General features: G+C 36.4%; 1 protein-coding gene across 4 annotated transcripts; it reads left to right on the forward strand.

Annotated features, from left to right (window-relative positions):
* The first annotated feature begins 1,763 nt into the window (after nucleotides 1–1,763).
* lsr (lipolysis stimulated lipoprotein receptor) lies at nucleotides 1,764–18,692 on the forward strand. Of its 4 annotated transcripts, none has more exons than XM_077208013.1 (11): nucleotides 1,820–2,229; nucleotides 4,597–4,923; nucleotides 8,302–8,421; nucleotides 9,081–9,137; nucleotides 10,792–10,938; nucleotides 12,544–12,741; nucleotides 12,863–12,913; nucleotides 13,329–13,457; nucleotides 14,565–14,847; nucleotides 14,932–15,397; nucleotides 17,957–18,692. In XM_077208013.1, the coding sequence occupies exons 1-11, from the start codon at nucleotides 2,190–2,192 to the stop codon at nucleotides 17,990–17,992; spliced, it is 1,854 nt and encodes a 617-aa protein (XP_077064128.1). In that variant the 5' UTR covers nucleotides 1,820–2,189; the 3' UTR covers nucleotides 17,993–18,692. The 4 variants fall into 4 exon arrangements, with proteins under 4 accessions (XP_077064130.1, XP_077064128.1, XP_077064131.1 ...); XM_077208014.1 differs by having other exon boundaries at nucleotides 1,869–2,229; nucleotides 13,329–13,442; XM_077208015.1 differs by lacking the exon at nucleotides 9,081–9,137 and having other exon boundaries at nucleotides 1,764–2,229.
* Nucleotides 18,693–19,162: the final 470 nt, after the last annotated feature.

A 19,162-nucleotide genomic window follows, 5' to 3' on the forward strand; every position in this document is an offset into this window, starting at 1 on the left:
CAATTCCAAAACTGTACAAGCCACTGAAGAGATGTCCTTCACAGCCTCGGTTTCATTCCTGCTAAAAATCAAAAATGGTGCTGCTATAAGTCAAGTCAAGTCAAGTCACCTTTATTTATATAGCGCTTTTTACAATACAGACTGTATCAAAGCAGCTTAATATAAGGTCTATTAACATGTCGTGTGGAGACTATACGGAAGTTAAAAAATCAATTAAGTGTCTGCAGTTATTTTCATCTGGTCTTTTCCAGAATATAAATGTGAGCTTATGGCTCTATAGGTTCTTGTAACTTTACAGAAGGTTATGCAATATTCCCATATAAAAAGTTGTCAAATATTTGGGTATCGAGAGTGTTAGATACACCCCCCTCATTCAATAAAATAATATCACCAAACTTTTAAAATTTATTTGGAAGAACAAATCAAACTATATTAAAAAAGAAAACATTTGTAGGTAAAAAATTGAAGGAGGATTGAATGTTTTGGATTCTAACTTGATATTTAAAATAAAATGGCTCCACAATTATTTAAAAAATAGGCAAAGTATAGGCCTATATACAGTAACTTTATATTTCAAAAACCCTATAGGTGGTATAGAGTTCATATTGGAATGTGTTTATGATATTAATCAAATACCCATTAAACTTGTTTCACACAATAATTTTCCACAAACAAGCATTAATCTCTCTCATGTAGTCATAATTTCTCCATAAATGTAACGTTTGTAATAAGGGTTAGAAACAAATCAATATTTTTTTTGAGAATTTGTTGATAATTTGGGTTAAACAGTTGATCAAATGGTGTTTTCTAAAATTGTACTTTGTTCATATTTATAACTTTTCAGTTAATCCTATCCAATATTTTCTGGTTTTACATGCAATTCCCAAGGACATTTTTAGGCTATTAGTATGTAATAATAATTATTATTCTTTACAAACAGTTGAATAATTTACTTGTATTAAGTTACAGGGCAAGGGTTTCAAAAGTTCTGGATGTAATAATATTTTCTATGTAAAATTTGGATGACACCTCATAAGTATTGCATCACAATTAAAAAAAGTTTAAAGTGAACATGGAAGATATTTGTGTTTTTTGTAAAGATTCCCCTGAGATATTTTGTCCCAAATTGTTTTGGAAAGAACTTAATAGTTACTTACAAAGAAAAGTTATTATTCTTATTAACTTTGAAAAAGTTGATGTTAAGTAAAACATTCTAAAAAGTAAAACATGCTAAAAATGTTTTTCAGTTGATGGTGAAAAAAATATTTTGTTTATTTTATTTCATCATTGTTATAATTGCCCGTTACTATATTCATGAAGTCAAATGGAATCAAAAAATGCAAAATTTTTAACTTTTAAATTGATGTTAAAATATATTTAGAAACAATAGCCTATCCAAAAGTAAAAACTTCAAAATAATAAAAACTATGTGGTCTTCCTTTTTTTTCTCCAATCCTGACATATATGCCTATACTCTTGTATGTAAATTATATTTTGTTCTTAATAAAATTAATTAAACAACAAACAAACAAAACGTGTCGTGATAGGCCTATCATAATGAAACCGGATAGGATCAACGTTTATCCAAACATAACGAATGATTAATTCTGTAGTTTACCAACACATTAAAAATAACTTTAGTAGTTACCAGTAAATGTTTAATTAGATTTGAAAATCTAGGTTACTTTGGAAAAGATATGCGAAGTATGAAAGTATTTCGAGCCTTCGAAGCTAACAAAAACCTTCCGGGCGATCATTAACTCGGCCTTCATAGATTGCCAGTGGACTAAACCATTTCTCTCATCAAAGGTGGATTACAGGGCGTTGTATTATTAAACTGTTTGGGTTAATCTCGTCAAACCGGATCTGCAGTCACGAAATAATGTTCTTCAATATGGTGTCCGATTGTTTAAGAAGCAAAAGAAATGTATAAGAGTCCTTATTTTTAAACAGGCAAACTATTGTCCTCTTTTGGGCCCCTATGACTGTAATCGTATTGTGTTTGCAGTGGCCCGTCGATCTCACCTGAGTTTCGGGTTACACTCATACCTCGCTGCAAGAGGAAATGGTGGACGCACCTGTCTGAGACAAACACAGCTGCATTTACGACACATATGACTACTCGGACTTTCTTTACCTACTTTGGGGGAATTTAATGTTGGGTGTGTTTTAAAAGATCTTGAGATAATATGTGGCAGGGTATAATCTTTACCCTCTCCTTGTTCACAGGTAAGTGCTTTATTTCTTCTTCACTAAAGCTCAGATGTGACGGTTTATGTTTTACTGTTTTCACTTTTTTTGTAGATTTGTATTGGAAAATATCAATAGATTATCAGATTTGAGTTTATTACAGCACTAGATCTCATGAAGGTCATATTCGTAGTTACTTGTTTTGTCTCACAATTAACTAAAGTGGTCAAATGCTATAATAATCATTGCATATTTATCCTTCCCAACTTTTAATCAGATAATTAAGCTTACTAATCGAAATCGATTTAAATATCAGATTTTAGTACAAATGTACATCCATTTTGAAATGGATCTCAGGTAGTTATTGTGCTGTATGGTTTCACTTTGTCTTATTTGTATTGTCTTAAGTGTTTGTTGTTTAGGGAATGAGTAATGTGGATTGTGTGGGAGGAGGTGGTCATGTCCCCTTCACACTGAAATAGTTTCGGTCAGACACATGAGTCACATCCTCTGATAATCTTTGTAAAAACATATTTAGGCTAACCCACAGCCTGATGTCATAATGTGATGTCACCTATGTGAAAAGTTTTTTTACCCTGTTTTAGTAATCCCAAACATTGCTTAAAATGGCCTTTTGTAGTCTTTTTGTAGTAAATGTCATCTGACATCGTTTTTAAGTCATCATTAAACAGCTGTGCATGAAAAGACTGTTTAATTATTGCTTTTGTGAAAGGCTATTGTTCTTTGATCTGTATGTTTGGGGTTTTCTTTATTTTAGAACTATCGGTGGAGGACTAACAACAGGAATATGCATAATAATGAAGCATGGAATCAATGTCACATTGTTTGTTTACATATTATGTGTAGGAAGTAGTGCAATAATAACCTTAACCCTCAGAGAGTCAAGTGTGACGAGATATTTATTTTCCTCAAAAGTGTTTTTAGGAAGCCACCAATAAAAATACAGTTTAATTAAAGGGTTCCTGACAAAATTATAAGAATCATCAGATGTTGTTTGTAGTTTTGTAACTACATATAACTAAATGTAACCCATATACATTTAAAAAATACTTTTGCTGCAAGTTCAGGGCTAATAAATATTACAATACAACATATCTTCTAAATTTGACTAGAATAATGCTCTGATTTAAACACTGCTGATATCATGGTAAGAAAAATGATTGTATAGTTCACTAAAAATGAAAATTCTGTCTGTAATTACTCACCCTCATGTTGTTCCAAACCCGTAAGACTTTTGTTCATCTATGGAACACAAATGAAGATATTTTCTGATGAAATCTGAAATCTTTCTGCCCCTCCATTGACAGCTACGTAACTGACATTGTAAAACGAATCCATATTAATAGAGTAGTTTAGTCCAAATTTTCTGAAGAGACTCAATCGCTTTATATAATGAACAGAATTATTTAATCTAGGCTTTTATTCACATATAAACATTGATCAGCAAACATTGACAGAAGCTCAAATTAACTTTCGAGAACAAACCTCTTGCGGAAACTCACAAGAATGAACCTCATTGGTTCTTGCTGCAGACACGAGAATGAACCTCATTGGTTCTTGCTGAAGCTCAAACATGCTGTGTAACACAAAAATGAACCTCATTGGTTTTTGCTTAAGCTCAAATGTGCTGTGGAACACAAAAGAATGAGCCTCATTGATTCTCGACATGCTTGAGCTTCCATTTACCATAACTGATGTGTGAGTTGATGAATGCTTATATGTGAATACAAGCCTAAATTCAATTAGTTAATTTTTGGAGGGCCACTGTCCTGAAAGGAGTTTAGCTCCAACCCCAATTAAACACCTGAACCAGCTAATTAAGGTCTTATTAAGCATATTATATATTCCAGCAGGTGTTTTAAGTAAGTTGCAGCTAAACTCTGCAGGACAGTGCCTCTCCAGGACAGAGGACACCCCTGCTTTAAGTGATTGAAAGATTATTTTCAAAAGGATCCTTTGCTTTCTGTGCATTCAAAACATTTTCAATAAATCTAAAGCCTAAGAAAAGTCACTTTATTATTTGAACAGATTAAAGATGAGTTTTGCATCTTCGTTGACACATTCACAGTCATTGTTATGTGGTTTACCTGGATTGTTATAATCTGTTGTTTCCTTGTGTTTTTTAAGAATTATTTTTAGAGAAAGTCTGTGTCTTAAGACTTCTCATAAAAGAGGCTCTTTAAATGTACTGTGGTGTCTTTTGAAATAGCTTGAGTCTTTGTTATTGCGTTAAGGACTTTCAATCCTTTCCTTTTTTTAATTTGGATGGTATTTGATCTCTATTTTATTCTTAATTCCTGTCCAAGTTCATGGCAATGTCTTAAACCTCCCTGTTTCATCTATTTGTGGATACTGTTATATTCAAATGTGTCTCTTCTCCCACAGGCTTCACCACAGCCATCAATGTGATCTGCAATAACCCACGCTATGTGGTCATATTATTCCAGCCGGTCACACTCCGCTGTGATTACAGTACCACGGCTACATCCCCTCCACTGATCACCTGGAAGTACAAGTCCTACTGCAGAGACCCGATCCAAGCTGCTCTAAACCCCAGCAGTGCTGACAATGCCATCGCTCAGTCCAACCCAAACTACAACCCCAACATAGAGTGTGCAGACAGTGCCAGGACCGTTCGCATAGTGGCTTCGAAACAAACGGCGGTCTCACTTGCTAAGGAGTACCAGGGCCGTCAGATCAGCATCACCAATAGTAAGTCATCTTTGGGCAAAGAAACCAAAAGAATATGAATACAATTAATTAATCAAAAATGTATTGTAGGAGCTACTGTTAATTTCACTGTTAATATTATTGCACTATTATATTTTATCTAAATTAATAGCAGATTGAATATTGCAAGCTGCTTCAGCAGGGATCAATGCCATGGGTATTTCTTTCTACTGGCCAAACCAGGCCAGTAGTTGAAATTTTTAGATACCATTGAAACGTCATAATTTTCAAGTAATCAAATGTAAAATAACACTGCATAGTCTTCACTGTATAAAATAAATTATTAAAGTTACAAAAGTTATTCAGTCAAGAGCACGGAGTGATTTTCTTTGTCTTTTATTAAAGCTGCAGTCCGTAACTTTTTTGGGTCCAAAATAAATTTGAGCAAGTACATAACCAGCCAGTGTTCAAAACTATCTGCTTGCCTTACCTTGAATCTAAACGGTAAGCTTGTAATAATGTTTTTAATTCCAGTGATACTGGTGGATTTCCACGGGAAATTCGATAATGTCTTTGCGTCATTACGTCACATCTGTACACATAAAGAAGTAGTCTCGGCTAGTAAGCTATATTGCTTGTGAGAATGTCTGAAGTGGAGATTTATAGCCTTTCTCACAGCATTAACACAATTAAACGTATTAATTTGATGGTGGATCCAGAAAGGTTCAAACGACAATCACCAGTGACAACTGGAGATTCACCCGTTGTAAAATGCAGAAGACTTTGGACTTCGGAGTGGCTACAGAAAAAAAAGAGACTGCAACCGGGCCCATGCGAAACCAAGGATAAATATCTGAAGGGCATAAATGTAGTAACGCAATACTGATGTTGTTAACATTAAAGCAGCACTATGTCGTTTTTTGCTCATGGGGTCCCCCTACAGTTGGGAAACAGTATTGTCTTCTACTACTGTCGTAAAATCTGTCATGGTTACACCAGGGGATACACGTACATTTGTTGACAAGCCGGTCTGCCAGCGTTGTGTGTGAAATGTCTTCATCCCAGGTACATTGGCATATATTTTAGCATCTCATATTAATATAATTTCATGGGTTTTATTTTTTTCAAACGTCAAAAGATTGCGTTGCTCACGTTTACAAGCCAGCATCATTATAGTAGCCTATTGTCTACTGTTTTACATAACGGATATGGTAATTCAATTCAATGTTTGTGTGGTAGGTAATAGCCATATATCATCAATATTATGATATCAAGCTACCATAGATGAATCTGCAAATTTGAAAATCGATTTGCATTATAGCCAGAGGCAAGACACTTTCACCAGAAAAATAAATAAACAAACATAACTATCAGCCTGCAGACATTAGGATAGTTATCCTGAAAGATTATTTATTATAACCATCGTAAACTAGCATGTTAGTGTAGCTACCAGATTGATAATTCGCTACTCTACTAGCATTACTTGATTCATGAAGATAAATGGAGGACCAGATAGATTCCGTAACATGGCCAGGCCATGTTATTCAGCCTTTTACATTTCGCGCGGTAGTCAGCTCCCTGACTCCCTGATTTATTTATAAATGTATAAACACTTTATAGATGACTGACTGCTGCGCTTGTGACAGGGTACATGTTACTGAAAGAACGAGCAGAGAGAGAGAGAGCCGGTGCGCGCGCACTCTCACCCTCTTCAAACTGTCTTGCTCTCCCTCCAATATTGATCCTCGTCCGGCCTTTTAATTTGTCACTCTCCCTTTTTCTTCTTTTAGTCTCCTCTGACAAAACCTTTGCCTTCTTCCTTTTAGTTGTTGCTTCGGTCATGACAACAACATACAGACGGGTATCAAACGCTAGTTGGGCTCTCACGTCAGAATTTGAGGAAGTTGGGGGTGGTGGGGGAAGTGACGTATGCCGTAAAGCAGTCGAATTTTGTAGTTTTTTTTTTGTGCTCCGGTTCCTACCCGAAACACGAAGTTACATAGTGCCAGTAAAAGCGATACAGACACTGTCAGGCTACGGCAGACGTGTCATTCAACCTATTGTAAGTCGATGTACCATCTCAAGGGTCTTGGGAATATATTATGAAGGTTGAAAAACTATATAGTGCTGCTTTAACAATTTGAGAACAAAGTATAATTTGATTTACTGCAATGATTTTTTTCCCCTTAGTTTGTCAGTATAAAAGTGGATGTTAATTACTTCAGATATGATTTCAGATGACATTTTCCTGTGAAAATTATTATGTTGGTCATACTTTCAAAAAGTAGAATCTGTGATTCCGAATGCCAGTATCCACACCGGCGCGGTGACTGACAGCCGTACATTCTCCTCAAAACATTCATCCGCGCTGTGCCGTGCCAAGGCACAACCCACGTAAAGTTGATAATTCAGCAAATGACTGCAATTGACCCTTTGCTAAGCCCCGCCCTCCCTAGTTACTGTTGCTACGCCTGTCAAGCTTTCGGTCCTGGCACGTCTATTACAGTGTGTATGCACCGGTGTCAGACATTCCCAATGAGATAATTAGTAATTTTTGGCGAACATGTGAAACATCTGAGAGAGCAAGACAAAAGGGACTGCAGTATGCATTCAAGGGATATATCCACGACATAATATGCAACCGATTAGCAAATAATTTCATAAAAATTGAAGCTAAAGCCTATAGTCCCAGCGCAAGCAGCAGCCGCCTCATACGCTGACCATTCAAATGGGAAACACACAAATTGAGGAACAGCTATGTTCGTGCACAGCAGGGCATTTTGCCATAATTATGTGTGAATTTGTCCAATCAAATGCAAGAAGACATGAAAGCAGACTTAATTTAATAGGCTATTCGTGCGCTCTGAGAGGCAGTTTTCTGGGATGTTTGCGCACAGAAATCTTCTTAAAAATGTCATGTGATTACTGTACCGCCATCCTGTAATAATGTAGGGAGTCACTCATTGTACATAACTCATGTATTTTGTCAGTATTTTGTATTGCATATATACATATAAGAAAAAAATGATATTTATATATAAAAAATGATATTTATATATAATATAAATTATAAATAAATATATACAGTATATACATGCAAATATTTCTTAAATATATACATGCATGTGTGTGTATTTATATATATACAAAATAATTATACACAGTGCACACACATATATTATGTAAACACAAACTTTTATTTTGGATGCGATTAATCTTTTCCCAGCCCTAATACATATACATTGTTTATTTATTATTTATGTGTATTTTTTTTTTTTTTATATTCTATTTCTTCATTATTTTCACTAACAATGTGCCAAGTTTAGCCTGGCTAAATCCCTGCTAAGATTTCAATATGTACATATATGGAATGATTTAAGCACCTCTGAAACCTATTCTTACTTTTTTATTTATTTATAGATGCAGATCTTAACTTTGCTCAGACTGCTTGGGGAGACAGCGGTGTGTATGTCTGTGCAGTCGCCTCAGCCCAGGACCTTTCAGGGAATGGCGAGTGTTTTACAGAGCTCATTGTACTTGGTAAGTGTTTACCTTTTGACAAACAATCTCAGACTGATAGACACCCAAACATTTCATTATGTCTGATTTTAAACACCTGCATTGCACACTTGTTCGTTTGTTCGTTCAAACTGTGTTTTTTGGGGTTGTTTTGTGTGCATGTGAGCAATTAGGGCTGTGTTAGATGATATCTTGGAAGTTGTTTGTGTTTTTTCATTTACTATTTGTTTGTATTTTTATTATTAAAAATTATTATTTTCAATGGTCACAGTTTAGATTTGGGTCCAATAGTTAGTAAAGTAGTTGTTAAATTTAGGTATTAGGTAGGATTAAGGGATGCAGAATAAGGCATTAATATGTGCTTTGTAAGTACTAATAAACAGCCAATATCCTGGTAATATGCATGTTAATAAGCGTCTAGTTAATAGTGAGAATTGGACACTAATCTAAAGTGTTAACTTTTCATTAATTTCCTCCTGGAAGGTCACGGTTTGCTTGTGAAGGATTCAAGAGCATTTCTTTAATGTTATAGAAAACAATTATATATGGATAAATACTAATATTAATAATTAGACTAATAACAGTAGTAGTAATTCTATTAACTTAAAGGCTATTTTCTCTCCTTGGGCCGATGCCGAAAGGCCTTTTTCAGTAATTATGGCTTTGTCTTTCTTTCACAGAGAGAAAGTCAAATACTACAGACCTGCTGCCTGGCATTGATTTACTGATCATGGAAGGTAGAATAAGTGCTTCTCTCTAGAGGTCTGGTTAAGTTTGGAGCTGTACTTGAATCCTTCACCAGCCACAGCCAGGTCTCATTCACTCCAGCCTTAGGCTAGAAACTATAGACTAAAACTGTAGATCTTGGAGTAGAATTTGATGCATAAACAAGATTTTGAGGGACCGAAGAACTGTGTGTTCAATGTGTGTCACTGTGTCCTTGAATGGTGTCCAGCCTCTAAAACATTGAAAATTTGATTTTACGATAGTACAACATGTTAAATGAATCCACAGCCTTGTTTTTATTTGTATCAAATTAAAGGTACACTATGTAACTTTTGGCCTTCTAACGGTTAAAAAACAAAACATTGCATGCATTTTGCAGAAAAACATTGTTTTGGTTGTGCTTTGCCTCTGCGTGATGAATATGGTTATCCTATTGATGAAATGACTCTTTACAATAGATGATGCTTCAAAATCAACTCTGTTAGAGAGCTACATATGCAAATTAACTGTTTAATAAAATACATTACTCACCTGTTGAGTAATAAAAAACGCCATCTCTGCATCACTTTTTACAACATTTCAAACCCTCAGTTTCCGCCATCTCCGAAAAGCCAAGCCGATGTTGATTCTAGTTTTATTACAAGCTCTGTCGCGTTCTCTTTTTGCCAGCAGACTCTCCTCTGTTCTGCATTTGTTTAAAAAGGGTGATTCCCCTGAGGTTTGAGATTTAGCGGCTCCATGTCAATCTTTCTCACTCGTTGTGACAACTAACCTCTGACAGTCCCACACCATACATGCATCAAAGCAGCCATCAACTTTTCTCTATTTACGGATCATCCCGACATTTAACATTTATAATAGGTTTACTATAGTGAGTCAGAGTAAGACAAAAACACATTTTGGAAGAAGGATTAATGATGTGTTGATAAGTTACATAGTGTACCTTTAAGTATGTTGTCTACTCTGACTGAGGTCAATTACTAATTAATTATGCGTCTTTTATTTGAGTACTTGAATCTGATTGGCAGCATTCTGTCTTATCACTTCACAACCTTTTTCTTCTCATGTAATAAACCAATTTCAGTAAAACAATATTAAACGTCCATTAATTTATTTATTTGGTAAGTAGCTAAGGAATAAGTGGGGTAATTTACAGTTCGATTCCTGACTGTAAATTACTGCCGCCTTAGATTTACATAAGCCTCTATAATTTGGTGGTTTTCTCTGTCAGATTGTGGAATAGTTTCTAAGATCTGCGTTTTGCACATGAGTCATGTTGTGTCTGTGCATGTAGGATGTTGTTATGGTGCATGCTGGAATCAAGCCCTGGCAGAGTATTGTGAGGCAAAACCTGTCCGGCTGGTTCTTTTTTATGCGTCAAATACTTCTCTTTTTTTTTTTTTTTGCTTGCCAGCAGCAAGAACTGACAGACATGTGTACACACGAAGATAAAAACATCTCATGACATGCCAAAATTAAAGTGTGTAAACTATATATAATCCAATTATATCCCAATTTTATGTCTTCTGAGCAGTCTTCTAATGAAATGGAAATTAAACCAATATTGATTTTACATGGGTATCTCTTCAGTCTTTTCTGTTTAATTCCCTGAGTCCTCCGTTTAGTATCTGAAGCAAGCGATTTGTGTCTGTTGTTGTTCTCCAGACTGGTTGTTGGTGGTGTTGGTGGTCCTGGGCTTCTTGTTGTTTTTGCTCCTGATCGGTATCTGCTGGTGTCAGTGTTGCCCTCACACCTGCTGCTGTTACGTCAGATGCCCCTGCTGCCCGGAGCGCTGCTGCTGTCCCCGCGCCTGTGAGTCCACACCTCCTCCACTTCCACTTCCCCTTCCCCTTTTAGACACAAATGGGCCTGTTCCTCATTGAGGAAGATGAAAGTAAATCAAACTGAATGAAAAGACAGTAAAAATGAGGAAGTGGTCAGTGTTATTTTTGTATTATTTATATACTATTGTAGTTAAATATTTTGATTTAGAATTTATATTTTGATTTAAAATGTAGTAAAACTTAGTCATCTCTTTCATTTAAAAAAAAAAAAAAAATGTATGTATAATTTATTTTTAGCTTTAGTTTCTTTTTATTTCCAGTTAGTAATTTTAGTGCTTCCACTTAAACTTATCTCAGTTTTCATATTTTATTCAAGCTTTTGTTAGCAAATGTTTTTGTTTTACTTTAAGTTAAAAATAGTAACCCGGGGGAATGGAAAATTTGTGTGTTCAAAATTCCCCTTTGTGTGAATTGTTTTTTTTATTAGTGCTGTCAGTAGATTGAAAATAAATAATCTAATTAATTACTTGATATGCTGATGAATTAATCAGATTATTTACAACTGCCTTAACCACTTTAAGTCTAAGACTGCTTTAAGTCTTTAACTTCTTTTTACATAGACATAAACAAAACCAGGCATAAATCATATGACACAGTCAGGCAATGCAAATGTGTTTTGATATTTTATGTAAAAAAACAAACCGACAAAAAAACTATAATAAACCAACAATGGGCATACGAGAAAGAAAGACTGTACAGATGTAGGCAGGCTTGGGCTTTAAATACCCACAGTCCTTGAAACATAAGCAGGAAAAAAAACAGCCTGATATGGAGTCTGTGTACCAACAGTACATGAATTGAAATGAACCTGAAAGCCTTATCTGATATAGTCCATGAGTGTGAAAGCCAGTCTGGTGAAGATGAAGATGGTGGTCTTGGACATAGAATAATTCCAATCAAAAATGAATAAATCCAACGTGCAGGTAATCCCAAAAAGCAAAGCTACATGTTTGCAATCCTTGTGCCTGAGATCCAAGAGATCCACAAGGTGAAGTAATGACACATTTCATGAATGAAAATCCTCTTTTGATCTCCAAGCAATGAATAAAAGCCATATAAATGAGAGTAGCAATAAAAAGTCCTTCTACAACAGAAGACATAAACTTAACATTAGCAGTGAAACCAGTAAACAAACAATCTTAAATAACACAGAAAAAGCATGTGCAATGATTATAAACCAATACAAAAACCACAGCAGAAAATATGTAGATTAAATGAAATAAAATAAAATACTCCTTACATTGATTGAGCTTAAAACCAAAGTTTTCCAATCAGGACTCAGAGTGGTTTGTGGTAACATGGCAGGTAAGCCACGCTTCCTCTGTCCAACAAATCTAACTTTCTCTACTACCCACCTGGGTATATACCATCTACTAGAGTACCCTAGTGCCTCTGGTGGTGTGTAGTAGTACACTCAATATGAAAAAATATGGCAACAGCCCTGAGCCTGTTACACAATTGTAAACATTTGCATGCATGAATATTTGCAGAGAAAAGCCTCTAAACAATAACACACATTTTATTGCATTTTTGTTTTAAATAATAACTTGCACTAAATTAAAAATGTTTGCAGTATACGAGGCTGGTAAAATGGCTAAGTCTGGTATCCCCAGTCAGTACGCACCCACCGTCTATGCCCCAAGCATGTATGGACAGCCAGCTTATGGAGTTGGCGGAGCTGCACATGGCATACCAATGCTCCCTATGCCGATGGGTGTCGCTGGTCCTCCCTCCAATGGCTACGGCAGAGACTACGACGGGGCCAGCTCAGGTCAACTCGTCCTCTTATTGCCCTAAAAACTGCAGTTTAACAAAATAGTTTCATAAGTTACATAAATGCATAGTTGCATAAATAATTCTAATTAATTGATCATTTGTTCTTCCCACTACAGTTGGCCAAGGATCTCAAGTGCCGTTGCTGCAAGACCACGATGGTGGAGGAAGTACGCGAGAGATCTTTACTACATCAGTTTTGGACTTATGATTTATATTATATTTTTTAATTAGAATATTCTTTTTTTTTCATTAAAATACTATGTAGAACATATGTAATTAATTTGCGATATATTTATTATCTAGTAGTTATTCCTACTCATTTATTAATCCATCTAAATCAGGGGTGCCCAATCCTTTTCCTGGGACTTACCTAACTGCAGAGTTCAGATCTAGCCCTGCTCAACACTAGCTCCTGTAGATCTTAATTAGCTGGTTCACTTGTGTTTGAGCAGGGTTTAGAGCTGAACTTTGCAGAAAGGTAGATCTCCAGGAATAGGATTGGGCACCCCTGATCTTTATTTTTAAGTGATTTTAAACCTAAATGTTGGTTGATTTAAATCTAATGTTGGTATTGTTTTTCAGACCGTAGTGGATACCGTGTTCAGGCTGACCAAGATGGAAACCCAACACGGGTGCTTTACTATATGGAGCGAGAACTAGCTAACCTTGACCCGAGTCGCCCAGGGAACACTCCAGGCAAATGCAGTCGTCGTGAGTTCTGGAGATGGGCACTATCTTTCACTCTGAGGGTTGGGTTATAACAAAGTGGTGCTTAAAGGGGCTATATGTAGAATTCCGAAACCCTCGTTATTAGCGACACCGGTGGCCGTACAAGAGACTGAAAGTGAACACAAAGTTGATTAGTGTTCATTTTCGTTCTTTGCTTGGAAGTAAAAAGAAGTTTTAGGAAATAACTTAGTAGTAATATACTGTGAATAAATATCCGGACGTCGTCAACGCTGCTGAGAGCGATGTTTAGAATATGTAAATATGTGCTGTGCACTTTTCTTTCAATAACTAAATAAATGCTCAACAAAAATGACAGCGATGAGAAACAGCAGTTAAGAAAGCATCAGATCCCAGTGACGTGGATATGTTTGCACAAGCTCTGCAACTAACCGGCATCATGTCGACAGATGAGGTGATTAAAATGACACTGTTATGATAGTTTGATTATAAAGAACATTTGGTACTGTATAGTCTATACAGATCTGGCTATGCGAGACTATAGTTTGAGTTAATCTCTTTTCTTTGCATGACACATTGACATACAGTACAGAATGGCTCTTTAAGCATCATCCAGAACATTGTACAAGCATTAATATCATGCGTCACAGAACGGAAGAGAGGATTTCAGGAGCATGCGTAAATGTCACGTCAATTTCATTTTCCCAAACAAAAACCTTAAAAAATCAGTTTACAGGCTTTCAAAGACCATTTAGTAAGTCGGGGAAGTTGTCTTTTTTTAAAGTTTTTTTACAAGCTGTTGACATATGGCAATAAAAAAAGGGATTAATAAATGGAAATTCTTACATATAGCCGCTTTAAAATAAAGTAGGACATGTTCCTGGATCAAGATACTCTGATGATCCATGAACAACATTCAAATCAACCAATTTTTGACGGGGTTAGGGATTCACAAACATGTCCTACTTGTGTGTGTGAAAGTCCACAGGCAATCTAAAGGAAACACATTTTGATTTAACTTTGTTTCCTGTAGATTCTCCATTTTTCCAAGGTTGGGGGATGATTTATTTGAAATCCGTTCGTTTATTAAAACATTTTGGTCTTGTTCTGCTTTTCTCAACTGTCCTCCAGTGGATGGTATGAGTGAGGTGAGCTCACTTCACGACGGTCCAGACTCTCGAAATCGTGGTCGGGCCAGACCACCTCAGCTTACCACGGTGTACGATGATGTGGACGAGAATATGAGCACCATCAGCAGCGTGTCTCAGCACATCCGACGGGACGAGTACAGGCGGGGAGCTGACAATCGAGGACGCGCACGCTCCATGGAATACTTAGATGATATTGGCCGCAATTACCGAGATGACTATCCACCCGCTCGTCGAGATGCTGGGGCCAAGGGCGACAGAAGAGGGTTAGTGAATTAATCGTTCAATCATGCTAAATGAATGCGTTCGGTCCCTCTTAAAACATGACTTTAAAACTTTACTCTGTCTAGTTCGGATGACGAGTGGAGCAGCAGCGGACGAGGATACGACCGTGTCGCCGATGACCGTCGACGTCGAGATTACTCTCCTGACAATCGTCCTCGTCGTGGAGACTCCTTCCGTGGGGTCGGTTTCCAGGGCCGCCGCAGCCGTAGTCGTGATGACCTGATGGATCTGGAGCGAGATCGTGGCCGCGGAGGCCGGGACGCGTACGATGACAGCTTCCTGAAGGAGGCCATGGAAAAGAAGAAGTTGGGCGAACAGCAGAGAGGCCGCAGCCGCGAGAGGCTCGACAGCGAGAGCGACTGCTCTGACCGCTACAGGGGGCCACACGGCGGACCGCCTCCTCTGCCACTCGCCCCGCCCTCTGGAAACCCTGATCGCCGTGGCAATCACAGCAACTTCCCACCTCCTCCTCCTTCCTACACTGAGGACACTGACAGTTTGCCATCATCCAAAAAGAGCAATTTAAAAAAGGTAAGAGCCAGATTCAAAAGTAAGATAGATAAAAAAAACTAAAAAATTTTGCATTAAAATATCCCAAAATCACTTGGACAGTGTTATACATTGTGTTCAGTTTTGTACTTGCATTGTCCCAAATGTTTCCAACAATGTTTAAATCAAGAGAAATTCGCAATTTTAACCAGTGTAATGGCCCGTGCCATTGCGTCATCTGTCAATGACATCGTATCCATGTTACCCTCGATTTCTGGTCCTACTTCTGTAAAAACCATGGAAACACCAAATATGCTTTAATATATTATTTTTTTTTAGACAGGTGAGCAACTGTTTGGATACCTTTATTGACAGAAAACGAATTATTGTTATATTGCTCAAAACGGTTAGGTCCTATTTACACCTGGTATTAAGATGCGTTTTGGTCGATCGGATTACAGGCGGAAAATGCTAAATACACGTTCACTTTAAGACATAAACAACTGTTTACGAAGAAACATTTTAACACATAAGTGTGTGTATTTGACCGTTCAAGCCCAGTAAGAGAAGTACTCACACACTGTATGATAAGCAGCTTTATGTGCGTGTGTTCCAGGTGTGTGCACTGACTGCACTCAGATTCAGATCCGTCTCGCATATCGCATAGCATAAAAACGCATTGTTTCTTGAGACCGTGCTACAACTCCACACTGGTGATGACATGACTGTGGCGCTGAAGTCTGACATCATCAATTTGTGTTCGTTTAGTGAGATCTGCCTATTTTAGTGACTCCCGATCGTGTCATAGAATGTGATCATCGGCAGATACTGATCTGTGCCCGATCGAACGGAGCATCCCTAAAACCCATACATTTACCCACCCATAGACCCTCACAGCGAAGAAATCTGGACAGAAGTGATTGAAAGTGGTCAAAAGAGACTGATTAAAATACCAGGTGTAAATGGGTATGTGTCTTATTTGGTTTATTTGTAGTAACAGTAATACTGCATTTTCTCCACCATACAATATATTTTAAAATGAACTGCATGCCATTTAGCAACACAAGTCATCCAGATTTTATTAATTATATTTTAGTAGGATTGTTTTGACCAAGTAAAACAGTGCTGCATTACCCCACAACTTTAATTTGTCAAATAAAGTGACCTGTATAAGAAGTAATTCAGCACTCCTGGCTGTTTCATTTGAATGAGATAAAATAATGTGAATTTAAGTAAACTGTAACAGTTCAGGGAAGAAAAATGTAATTGTAATATACATAATCAATATCTGACTTTGGCATATAAGCATAATGAAAATAGCAATGGAAACTGTCCCAGGCCTGGTCCTCTCTCGTCCTTCACTGCTTTCATTCCTTCTTATATCCTTCCGGAGCTCCTCCATGGGTCTCGAGGCTCTCATCCCTGCCCTGCTTCATACCACAGTAACATTAATAAAACTATAATACATTAGCACATACATGAACATGATTTCTGCCCTGGTCCCATCGGATTGCTTTCCATCGGCTGTGGAGGTGAAGACAACATCTCCCATGAGTCCACGCTCATTTACGGGCATCATCAAGCTACGCCTTTGTTATTGTTTTGAATAAGTGACCTCTAGCAGCTAAACTTACATACTGTACCTTTAAAACGTATGAATTATGTATTGTTTCTTTAATTACTATTTTTTAGGTTATTGTTGGTTGTTTTTATTCACAGTGATATTCCAAACTGAAAGCTTTTTGAAAATCCAGCTAAAACCAAATATAGCTTTACAACAAGGCAAGCTGGTCAGCACCAGCTGAAATACCAGTTTCTTACAATGCTGTTATTGTTAACTAAAACTAAACATATTAAAAATAGTTTTGCAATAAAAGAAGATATAAATATTAGATAAAAAAAAACTTAAACTTAAAAGCTTTAAACAAAAATTAGACGAGCCGAAGTACTAAAATTACTAAAACTGAAATAAGCTAAATAGAAATATAAAAATGACAAAAGTACATAACAAAAAGACTAAAACTTAAACCAAAGTGAAAAAATATTCAAAATTAAATCTAATTCAAAATATAAAAAAAACTATAGCAGTATAGAAGTAATATTAAAATAATGCTGGTTTGTTGGTACCGAATTAAATTTAAATATATTGTAAAGTGCAATCATTGTTGTGCACTATTCATGTGAAGCAATCTATACGAAAGGAATATACATATTCCTGGTATGGAATAATAAGATATTCAAAAAGCAGGGAGGAGCTCTGATACTACAAATAAACAAGTAGGCTAAATGGAGAAGGATATTTACAGCTGATGTACAAAATTGTATTTTAGTTAACTAGTTTGTGTACAGAGTTCAGCAAGCCACTCAATGACTCCCCTGGGGAAAAAAAGGTCATGCTTGCTTTAGGTGGTCATAGTGGTTTTTACAGTGGTTAGCTTCCACCTTTGGCTGAAACATTTTCGGAATTTTTTCCGTTTCAAATTCTGGCTTCTCTTTGTCAATGTTAAGTGAAACTCAGAAGACGACACTGTGAATGCTTTAATATTCAGTCATGTTATAGTTTTAATAGTAATACAAAGTTTTGCTGTTTTCTTTTGCCAGAATGGAGCTGTGAGCCGAGAGAGTCTTGTGGTGTGACGCGGCAATGAATGCTCAGCTGGAAATAGTGTGTGTTTCCTCTGCTCTTTCACAATACTTGTGTGTTTGAGTTTTAGGTTGATTGCTAAGAAGAATTTTTGTTAATATACATCATGTATTTTTATACGATTTTTTTTAATGATAATAATTGTATAGCCTCGTTTATGAACATGAAATCGCAGATTCTAGGCATTTTTTTAATGATTTGGTTCCTACCATGAACCTTTTTTTTAACAGCAAATGCTCGAACTGCCACTCGGCATCAGCAGTTATTTTTACTGTGCAAATATGTCTATTTCTGTATTTGAATGTGTTTTTAATAGATGTTAATTTGTGTCCGGGGAAAAGATGAACTGTAGAGCCTTTTAGTTTTTCAGGTATTGATTTTTAATTAATGTAACAAAGAAATGATAACTGTATGGACTGAAATTCTATTGAGTTTGAGGCATCATGCGGTTTCTGCAAGTGGGGGATTTATATAATCTATTGTTAAAAAAAATTTATGCACATATACAAATTCAAGAACCTCCAAGAAATACCCCGGAGTGTGCTATTATTTAATGTTGTGTTTTTATTTTATACATGTGTGTAATACTTACTCTAATCTGAGATTTGGTCATACAGTCATTTGTCATTTTGTCATTTTGCTATTTTTGTACAGTCTTGTTATGTCAATTTTCAATAAAGCTTTTCTGTTGTATTTAGGTTTGTTGTCTTGTTAGGGATCAATGTGACATCCTTTTTTTAAATTCAATGTCTCTGAATTGTGCCCACTAGATGGCAGTTTACTATTCATGTACAATAATAGCAGGGAATGACACACAGAATTAATTTGCATGTGACAAAAACATTCATTGTTATTGAGCCAAGGTATTTCATTTGTACGTCTGCAATTCAAATATGCATGTAATAGAAATGTTTCTGTGAAGTTAAAGTTCCTGTTTCGGGCAGCTTGTTCTGATGTCATTGGTCCTGTACATTGCTGTCTTTACAGACTAGAAGTTGACGTATGTATATGAAAGAGTGCTTGCTTTTAGGTGCTTCTACTGTTATTGTGTTCTGCCTGGTGGGTTTATTAGAAAACAAAGCATCTTTTCTAACCCAGATAGAGAAGATCAGACCAACAACTGCCTCTGTGAGACGTACTTTCTGAAATCCACCGTTGGTGGC

This window comes from Siphateles boraxobius, unplaced genomic scaffold (genome assembly GCF_051911475.1).
Source record: "Siphateles boraxobius isolate OS27281-9 unplaced genomic scaffold, OSU_SipBor_1 6, whole genome shotgun sequence".
Classification (NCBI taxonomy): Eukaryota; Metazoa; Chordata; class Actinopteri; order Cypriniformes; family Leuciscidae; genus Siphateles; species Siphateles boraxobius.